Source organism: Aplysia californica, unplaced genomic scaffold, assembly GCF_000002075.1.
Source record: "Aplysia californica isolate F4 #8 unplaced genomic scaffold, AplCal3.0 scaffold00064, whole genome shotgun sequence".
In the NCBI taxonomy this organism is placed as follows: Eukaryota; Metazoa; Mollusca; class Gastropoda; order Aplysiida; family Aplysiidae; genus Aplysia; species Aplysia californica.
The window spans coordinates 34,268-45,269 of NW_004797334.1; the positions used below are offsets into that span (position 1 = coordinate 34,268).

The window sequence follows — 11,002 nt, forward strand, 5'->3', positions numbered from 1 at the left end:
GCCACCGCCTCCCTTGGGTAACCGGTGAGGCTGTCCAACCTCCCTGAATCCTCTCCGAAGAGATGCCACCGCCGGATATAATTATTGTTGTTGTTGTTTTTGTTGTTGTTGTTGTTGTTGTTGTTACAGTAGTTTGTTATTGTTGTTCCTGGTGGTGAATGCGTTGCAGTTATTGTTATTGGTGTAGCTCCCCCAGTTTTTGTATCTGTTGGCCTAGCTGTTGGTGCAGTTGTTCTTGTTTTGTTATTGTCGTTGTTATTTCCGTTGGTGATGGTGGTGTTTACTCTACATATATACAACTAAGCTCAATGTCTATCTATAAGTTATTTTTAGCGTTATAAACAAATCTAAAGGGTAAAAAAGTATTTTCATTTAACAATTCTTTTATTTCACACTTCTCCAGTTTTATACGTAGATCTAAAAGAATGAAAATAAATTTTTATAAGTATTCAACTTAAAAATGCTCCTATTTCACACTGTTCCAGGCAAGATGTTTGGCGCCAAAATCATCCGCGCCCAGAGAGAGAAGCCTGACCCGGCCAGGCCACATATAAAACGTCCCATGAACGCCTTCATGGTGTGGGCCAGGGAAGAGCGACGTAAAATCCTCAAGGCCTGTCCCGATATGCACAACTCCAACATCAGCAAGATTCTCGGTGAGTTGGGCAACCTCTATGTCGGTGTGTTCGTTGTTTAGCTGTAGTTGTGTCACGTCGCGGTGGGGTTGGGGGGGGGGGTAAGATGGACGAATCATATGGAGAGGGAGGAGACGAAGTAAAATGACATAATAATATAGTGAAATGGTAATTAAAGTACATGGGATGAAGTGAGGGGAAGTAAGGTGGGATGTTGTGCTCTGACATTAATCTAATACACTGAAAACAAAAGTTGTAGTTTTTGTCATCTTCTTATTGGGGGGGGGTTGTTTGTTGTTGTTTTTTTATTTGTGGATTTCATGATTATACATAGAATTATGCAATTTTTCCTTGCGTGTTAGCTCCTAAAATGAAAAAGGGGAGTGCATTATCTTTCTTTCTCTATCTGTTTAACTATTGTCTTGTGAATTCCATGACAATGTTAATGATAGTTAGTAGATTTCTATAGCGCCCAGTTCCCGTTTAGGCCCTGGGCGCTTGACTATCTCCTATCAAGTTTCCTTTAAAAAAAAAACAACAACATTTCTTGTGTGTTTTGTGTGAACAGGCGCCAAGTGGAAGAGCATGTCCAACGCGGACAAACAACCGTACTACGAGGAGCAGTCCCGCCTCAGCAAGCTGCACATGGAGAAACACCCGGACTACAGATACAGGTAAGGGCCTTTTGTCACTTTCCCACTTCTGTGGACGTTCTTTTTTAGTGTTTTGCGTTTGTGTACCTATGTGGATTTGTGTGTGATTGTTTGACTGTCTGTTTGTTTTTTACGGATTACGTTGGTTGGGTTTTTTTGTGAGTAAGAAAGTATTGTCATATGTGGGTGCGGTTTATTTACCAGCGATATCTCTTTTGTGTTTTTGTCATTTTGTCGTCTATCTTGCTTTTTTCTGGGCACTTAACGACCCGTATCGGCTTTCTAAACAAGCAAACAAACAAACTGCGAACTGTCTTTCATTAGGAGTCACTGTGTTTTTGTTAGACCGTCCGTCAGTCCTGTGTGTATCTGGCTACTCGTTATCTGTGACAAGATAAAAGGGGACGTGTAGAGTGGGTGCGGAGTAAGGGGTAAATCATTGTAGTTGCTTTTTGGGGTACACCAGCAGTCAGTTCTCTCCTGCTTTGTTCTTCTTTGTGGACTCGTCGGAAGACTTATATAGGACCATCCATGAAGAATGAAACTGCAGTGACACATTGAAAGTGGGGATCATGACGTGCGGGACAAAATGTAAACCGTGATAAGGTGGATTTTTGGCTTTTTACGTTAGAGGAAGGTTGCCTTTAACAACAATAACAACAACAAAGTGAACATATAATTGTTAAAAATAGTTTTATCCCTGCTTGCTTGGAATTTTTTCAGCAGGCCATCATCTCCGCATTACATGTATCCCTGCAGTTTCTTTTTTCACGGAATGGCCCAATAGCGCAGTCATTGCTAGACCTATCGCTTTGTTCGTAACAACATCAGCATAGATTAGTCTTCCATTTAGCTTTGTAGCAGATCTTCATCTTTTTCGGGGTTTGTTTGTTTTTTCCGTGTTTTTTTGTGTCGTTGTTGTCGTTGTTATTGTTTTGTTTTCCGTGCACCTCATTATTGTGGTTCTGGTTTCATCCAGTCGAACAAGGGCCCCTCCCTGGATTTCACCTATCTCTTCCCACTATACTTTTTTTCTCTTCTGTTTTTGTGCCGAGTTTTTTGCGTGTTGATTTTTTGTTTTTTGTTTTTTGTTTTAATAAGGATTTTAGTCTTTCTTTGGCTTAGTATATAGATAACGCAGCATTAATTAATTTATAGACAGTAGCTACACTTCAATGACTTTTCTATTCATAACATTTTATTATTATAGCGTCGTAGTGTATACATAATGCTACTATAGTACTGTCTTCTCGTAATATGTTGTAGTAGTGTTGCTGTCAGTCCCGATCACCGATAATCTATACGGTGAACGAAGGTGGAACAGATGGATAGAAAATCGTGGCCGGAGGTTTAGCGTGGTGATAATGTGGATGGAAAGGAAAAGGGCCGTCCTTGTCGAGGCAAATTCAACACACATCAACAACCAATAATTCTTTTGACAAACTCCGTCGTACACACTCACACAGACAAGCAAATATACGCACATAGTGCATACACACATGAACGTACTCTTGCGAAAGCACACACACGCTGAGAGAAAGAGAGAGAGTTGCTCATGTAGTGAAAAAAAAAAACAACTCTTGAACATCTGCGCTCAGATGTACAAATTACACAAAATTACTTCTTGTCTTATTTACTGCTTTGTCTCGGCCGGCCTTTCTCTCCTTCGTCCTCACTTTTTGCTCTTCCTGGAGGGCCAAGTGCTGTGCCCCTGTGTGAAATGACCCTGTTTTTGTCCAGTCCTTTAGAACTCTTGCAAACACAACAACCAACTCTGGTGTTATCAAAAAGCTACCGGTACCCCCTTTTGTACACGTCACTACCGGCATCTTCAGTGAAGTCCTGAGGCCCATTCGCCTTGGACGCAACTGACGTGGGTTCGATTCCCGCTTGGAGATATTTTCTCTTGTATCTCTGTCTTCAGCCTCGTATCATGTATCCCCCAGTCATCACCATCACTCCGGGTTACTTTTGACGGGCACTGATAGGCAGTCTGCCTCATAAATATTCTCAAATGTATCGACAGAGGCATAAAATATTCATACACAGAGACATCCACCATGATATGCCCCCCCCCCCCCCCCACTCATCACACCCAGTTAGCCCTGACAAGCAGTGGGTCTAAGCAGCCCACCTCCTGAATAATAGCATTCTAAAGTGTGTCAAAAGGGGCGTCAGACATTTACAATCCCTCCCCCGTACATCTCTCAGGCCACGTCCTCGAAAAAACGGCAAAGTGAAAAAGCTGCTTTCTGACTCCAAGACTGGGGGAGGGGGGGCTCCAGGGGCGTCCACGTCCAGCCTGGCCCTGCCTCGGGATATGAGCCCCCCACCCCAGCACCTCCAACAACTGCAGCAACACCACCACCACCACCTCCACCACCTCCCTCATCACCCTCCACCTCCTCCACTTCTTGCGATCCGGGCGCTCTACCCAAACCTCCCTGTGCCGGCAGGCAGTTGTTCCGAAGAAAGGTACCTACCACGTTTTCGCTTCCCTCCCTCCCCCCTCCTTTCTCCTGACACCCGCCAACCGCCCCCTACCTCCTTTTCTCTCTTTTTTTCCCCCGCTCAGACCCTCAATCCCCATCCCGTCCTCTGCTGTTCTTCCTCCTATCACTCTTCACCAACCCGTTCTCTTACTCTTCAGAGCAGAGGTTTTCAACCCCGTGACATTTTCGAGGGAAAGCGGGAAAGGGGACTTTTTTGTATAGTCAAACCGTCTTATTTTTATTTTCTTAAATTTCAATAATTTCGAATGATTTGTTAGTTTACTTTTAGAAAGGTGTGTATGCGTGTTTGGGGGGGGGGGTAAGGAGGTGGGAGAGGGGGGGGGGCGATCATGGCAGATGGACTTTCAATTCCGTTTTGCTGGAGAACACGCGCTTGGTGTGTGTCTGTGTGTGTGTGTGTGGGGGGAAAAAGGGGGGGGGGGGAAAAAGGGGGGGGGGGTGGGGGGCGCGAGGGGGCTCGCCCCCCCCCCCCCCCCCCCCCCCATTTTTTTGATAATGTTGGATTTTTGAGTGATCGCTTGTAAAGTGGGAAGGGAAGGGGAGACAGAAAGACTAAGAGGTTGAAAACTCCTGCACTGCACTAGACCGATCCAATCTGTGAGTAACCTTAACGAGTGAGAACATTTCCCTTTCCTATTAACAGCCTGCGTCACCATCATTCTGTGGACCTTTCATCCTGAACCCCCCCCCCCCCCCCCCCTCCATCCTCCTCCAACCACCCCCCCCCCCTGCCACGTTCGTTAGATCGTTGGTCAAACGTTTGCTCCTGTTCCATCTTGCAGTGTCCATGACCCACATGACCCAGTGTGTTGTTTGAGTGCGACTCACTGTGTGGTTTTCTAAATGTCTGTTGTCTGTACGTGTGTGCTCGTTGATGCGTCTTTATTTTGTTTGTTTGTTGCTTGCTGTTTTATCTATTCAGTACTTTTTCGATTCAATTCAATGTGATTTAAAAAATAAAATCAAACCAAAGATAATGAGCTGGTACGAAAATTAATTGTGGGTTGTTCTTCAAACGATCGATACAAAATAGATGAATAAATAATTAAGAAATACAAATTAAACAAACTGATCAATTGCCAGAGCATACAAAGAACACTAATGCCTATTTCTTTTTTTCGGAGAACTAGTCATAGGTCTATTGGGGGGGTTTTTCTTAATAAAAAAATGAACAAGTCTACTCTCATTAACATAATCTCCTAATGGACTGCAAAAGAAGAGTACAATGAAATCTAATGATTTTCAAAACGAATATCTCGATTTATACAGAGCTTACATTATATACCGTGTCAGAAGCTGAGAAATTTAGAAATCTGGATATTTTAAAGAAAATAGCAACACCTCTGAACTTAAACAATTACTTCATAGACAACTTAACTTGTTCGTCTGAGATCTCGAATCTGTGTTTTTTTGCCTGTCCTTTGTTTGGTTGTCTGTGTGTTTTATGACGTCCCACCCGTGCTCGTACTAACAGCTTCCCTACGCAGCCCCCCTCCTAGAAGCCTCGGTTTGGGTAGAGTGGCCCTGAGTTGCCTCCTCCTGTCTAACTGTAGCCTCTGCACCACCCTGTCCTAACTCTGTCATTTGATGACTCATCCCAGACCACACAGCCATGCCATTTGCTTAGTTTTTGGATTGCTTTGCGGTGCTATTACCATTTTCACTCCTCCTCGATTTGTTCTTACATTTAGATCTAATACTTTAGTTAGTCTTAGTTTATTTTATGACATTTAGATCTAATACTTTATTTAAACTTAGTTTATTTTATGTCATTTAGATCTAATACTTTCTTTAAACTTTGTTTTTTTTAAAGTCATTTGTATCTAATACTTTATTTAAAATTGGTACATTTTAGGCCTATATCATGTAGATCTAATACTCTATTTAAATCTGATTTTCCTTTTTTATACTTAAGTCTGTAACATTAATATTTTGTTCAGGCGTTAGACTCGAAAATGAAAGACTTCTGATTTTCATTATCCTTACTTTATAGTAGAAAAGAAAACGGTAGAATGAATAAGAGATTTTAATCAAACAATCATTTCAGGGATAATACCTAGTCCCTGCTACAATCTAAAATCAAATACTATTTGTGGCCAGAGTTTCACTTGTAAGAATAGAATAATTTCATATTTGTAACTAGATTTGATTTCTGTTTTCTATCTTATTCCAATGTTTTACCTCGGCTATTCAAAACATGATCCTGAAAAATAGGTAAATATATCACTCCAAAAGTATAACAGAAATTCAACTTATAAGAGTGATATATGACATTACTTAGAAGTTAGCCTACCGATAGTATTGTACTTTGAATAACTTATGGTAATCTTGTATATATTCATTAACTTTTTGAAAAACATAATCATTTTTCACACATTTACAAGGTGCAAATAATTGGTGGCATTTAAAACTGCTATATAACTATAACTCACTATTCTTTCGGGGCACAAATCATTCTTCTTTCGTCGTTTCCGAGAGTACTCTGCTGTATTTAATTACTTTCAATTTTAGTTGGGGGGGGGGGGGGGGGGGTCCTCGCCCTGTTCCTCAAATGTATTAATCAAATTTCAATCACTTAAAGTATTAATTAATAAATCAGTAAATCGACTAATCACCAATTTATCAATTCATAGATCACTATTTTATTTTCTATAGATTCGGAGAATGAATTCTGCTACTCTTTCCGGCTCCGAAGGTTAATCCTCCTCCGTTGAATGAGTGTGATCTAAAATCAAGCAGAAAAAAAGAGAGAGAAAAACAGAGATAGAGGAGGAGGAAAAAGAGAGAGAGGAGGAGGAGGCAGAAAAGAGAGAAAGGAGGAGGAAGAGGACCAGAGAGAGAGAGGGGGGGGGAGAGATAGAAGAGGAAGAGGGGGAGGAGAGAGAAAGAGAGGAGGGAAGGGAGGGCAGTTAAAAAGTTCTCCTCCACAGAAATATTATGAGAGCTGCAATTTTCTTTTTTTTTATATTGAAACGTATTTTTTAGAAAGAGAAAGCTACAGCGGAATTTTAATTATACTATCCTTGAGTGTTCTTAATCGCCTGTTCTGTACCCCTCAGACCCCGCCCTAAGCGCACGTGCATCGTAGACGGGAAGAAACTGCGCATCTCTGAGTACAAGGCGCTCATGAAGAACCGACGTCAGGACATTCGCCGTGTGTGGGAGTACGGGGAGGGAGGCAACTTCCCTGAAGGTGAGTCTGTCTGTCTGTCTGTCTGTCTGTCTGTCTGTCTGTCTGTCTGTCTGTCTGTCTGTCTGTCTGTCTGTCTGTCTGTCTGTCTGTCTGTGACTCTTTTTTTCAACCCTGTTAGGAGTGACCAAGCAAACAGCTGTTGTTGCTTCTGAAATTGTTATGCTAAGGAAAAAGCTTGTCTGCCTAGGATGCAAAAATATATCATTGCCTTTTCTTTTAAAAAAAATTGTTTTCAATAGATTTATTCTGTTTATACACTGCGTGAAGGGTTTATATTACTTGTTTGCTTTTTTTTACACTTGTACCTTCTATTTATTCATAGGAAATTTCAACTTGAATCAGATAGCCGACTATGGCGACTTCATTTTTTTAAAAATCGGGACATTTGCTATATTAAACGAAAACTCGTTGAAAGCGCGTAAAGAAATGTTTAAAGCATCATGTTTAAAATAGAACATCTAGTGTTGCTCTGATACTTAAGCTAATACTATGCTTCGTATCTCCCTTTATAGACGGTGATGTGGGCGACAACTCTGACCCGTCCAACTATGACTCCGCCCACTTCCTGCACGGCAACGAATCAGGCTCTCCGTCTCACAGTCCGAGGGGCGGAGCCAGTACTTCGTCTCCACCCCTTGGCGGCTCAAGCCCCTCCCACTCTCGTCGCTCCGCCTCCCCGAGGAATTCAAATGGCGCCGACTACGATCTGGACGAAAACAGCAGCGAAGACGCCAGCAACAACAATAACAGCATCAACAACAACAACAGCAAAGGCCACGGCCCCAACTTCTTGTACGAGGACAGCAAACTGGCGTCTGCCAGGTTCCCCTTCCACCCAGGACATCCGCTCCAGACCGCTCAAACATCTCCCCTCGGCTTGAGGCTAGACATGCCCTTCGCCCCCTCCTCTTCTTCGCCACCTTCTTCCGCCTCCTCTTCCTCATTTGTCAAAACGGAAGGAGGTGTGGCTTTCCCCAAGCTTGTCTCCGCCCCCTACCCTCTAGGCCACCACTTAGCCGCGCAAGACGCTATAGCCCGTCAACGCGCCGCCGATTCCATGCGCTCCGGAAGTGGCAACGCCCCCGGAAGTCATGATGCAGACAGCAGACGTAAGGCAAGCGGGGATTCCCACAATATCAAGATGGAGTCGGTGTTCCCCCTCATGACGCCCATCTCCGACAATGTAGTACCTTCAGCTACGTCATAGCCTCAACTCATATCTTCGAAGCCAATCTCACGAACAATTTTAGCTTGAATGCCAGTTTCATGAACTCTTGAACTGGACGCCAAATCCGTGAACTGCGATAACCGGGGCATCAAAATGCACGAAGTTCTGGTTTAGACACGAATTTCGTGAACGCAAGGCATATGTGACATTGCCGTTGCCACAAAAGACGTGCTTGGTGCCCGTGCAACTCGTGTTCTGCAACATGATTCTTTGTGTGTGTGGAGGATTCCCACGACAAACCTCTGTAGACTGCCATTCTTTGCACAGTATGTATCAAATTGTAGACATTTCGTCATTTTCTCGTACATGCCATGCCAGTCACAGGGTGCTTGTAATGTCTTTTGGAAGAACATATAATTATATCATACTGGTTTTTGTTTTTAAATCTGTGTTACTTCACTATCTGCAAACGCAGTGGTGGCATTATTTCGCACACCCCATTTTTTCAGCTGTTTTACACAAAATACAAACGGTACTTTTATGAGACGTTTTGTTCTTGTCATCAGATTTCAGCCACTAGTCAAAGAAAAAACAAATGGACAAAGAGGGTAATTTTTGGCAGACCTTTTCTACGTGGCGTTTTGTTTTGCTTGACATTGGGTTTTAAAAAAATGTGGGGCTCTGTGGTTCTTTGAAAGATCGTTGTGCATTGTAGACATAGATGTCAAATACTACCGGTATTTCAACTGTCAGTTAACGGCGTGTATACCTCCACTGATCCTGTTTGAGATGTTCTTCAAGGTGATGCGAATGCCCTTAGAGTAAATATTTCTGTATGTTTGATATTCGCGTCTGTGTTTCTTATTGAAATGTAATTGTTGTCATGACGATAACAACGTTTCTATGTTCTGCTTGTTTCGCTCGTACAACGAAGTGGTACTTTAGACACTAGTTTATTCTCATAAGCAATATAAAACGTGTCACAAAGCAATAGCCCCTGAATGTGCGTTTCTTGTGTGAAAATATTAGCGTACTCTTCCTAAATCTGCAAATTCTCTCAGCACGGTATGTTACGTTCTTTTCCGACACCAAAACACTTTAGTTCAAGTTTAGATCTGAATTTTGGTTCACTATTCCCTTTAAGAAACAAACTATTGTTAGTAGTCTGGGAATAAGATGATTTCTTTTATGTAAAATTACTGTTACTTTTTTTTATATTAAAACTCACCACACTCCAGAAACAAGCAAGGCTCAACATGTCCAAAAGCGATTTTTCATTTTTTTAAATCTGGAATTGCCTTCAGTGTGTCTAATCTTTTTTTTTTTATTGCACAGTACAAAATATTTTTTTAAAAACCAAAACACTCCCTTAAAAGTTGAATCGGACAACAACCTTAAGGTGACGCCAGTTATACTTTTAGTTGACCCCGTCTCCCTGCACGTCATGTACTATACGTTATCTACGTCATACTTTATGCTACCCAGGCGACAACCTGCTCTCCATGATGGCGGGGGCTTATGATTCATTACCTCTATGTCAAAGGTTAAAGGTTAAAGTGTTGTTTTAGTCTTGTTCTTGTTCTGTCGCTTTTCTTTTTGTTTTTTTAACGTCACTCATACGTGGTATCAGCTTGCCTCACGTCCCGCGGTCAATTTCTTTGGTGCTAGTTTTAGTGGTGTTTTTGGTTCCATAATTGTATGAGAACACCTCGTTTTTTGCATTTTGTTTGTTTGGGGAAATAAAAGAACAATCACACAGTAGCGGCCATTTTGTGCAGCGAAATAATAAGATAGACAGAGACAACAGAGGAAAAAGAAAAAGACTTATTGTAGGACCTGCCAGTTGCGCTCTCCAACCAGATACCAGACGCCACCTCCTGTAGCAAAAAAATAAAAAATAAATCCAAATTATCTAGATTAAACAGTTCTTTATTTTTTGAAACTATAAACAGTCTCGAAAACGTTATTCGAACACCGCGGGATTCAAAAGGCACTCATTATACTACAGTTGGGTTCTCGTCTCTCCGTCTCGTTGTCGTCTAGAGCTTCTAGTAGTAAGTGTTAGCACAGTGTGTCGCAACCCCTGTGAACTGGGGGTTCGAATCTGCGCCCACTCGCACAATGCTCAGCCAGCTATCTGTAATAATAGCAATAATTCAATGGTATGCAGTTTATACATACGTATATAAATATAATTATATATATTACAAATATTATATTATTATTAATGAACATTATGATGATGATGTTTTGGATTTTTTTTTCTTTTTTTTTCTTTTTTTTTTTTTTTTTACACAACTTTGATCTCATGAATTCTAGAGGCATTCAGTTGGATGCACTATTCCTGTGTCTCGATTGTTCTGACATTCGTGTTTTACTGTGAACCGACGCCACAAATTGCCAAGGTCTATTGTAAATGTGTTGTTCGATTTTAACGCCCTACTTAGACATATACAGGTAATTTCAAAGACAGTTGCCAGTGTGTATAGAGAGCATATATTTGACATACATGTGTTATCTGATCACGAGGTGTTTGCCGTTGTATGTTGTATATTGTTTGGGTTTTTTTATTTAACCTCTTCTGTCTCTTTTTACTTTGGTATATTACTTCTAGTTTGTACATATATCAGGGATGGACATGTTTATCATTTTTTAAAGAATTATTCAGTTGGGTATTATTCATCTTAAGCAATATTTATGTATCCATTCGAACAAACTTTCATGGTCAGTGATATAATATATATATATTTATATATATATATATATATATATATATATATATATTTGAATATATATACATATTTGAATATATATATACTGCTCATCAGTGACAAATAATT

At 41.2% G+C, this 11,002-nt stretch overlaps 1 protein-coding gene across 1 annotated transcript; it reads left to right on the forward strand.

Annotated features, from left to right (window-relative positions):
- Nucleotides 1-485: 485 nt before the first annotated feature.
- LOC101861793 (transcription factor Sox-1) lies at nt 486-10,054 on the forward strand (the record flags this gene model as incomplete). The annotated part of the gene is given in 4 exon segments (XM_035968503.1): nt 486-656; nt 1,204-1,309; nt 6,861-6,994; nt 7,507-10,054. Coding segments are annotated over 4 exon segments (1,106 nt in total), but the record flags the coding sequence as incomplete, so codon positions are not given.
- Between the last annotated feature and the right edge of the window lie 948 nt (nt 10,055-11,002).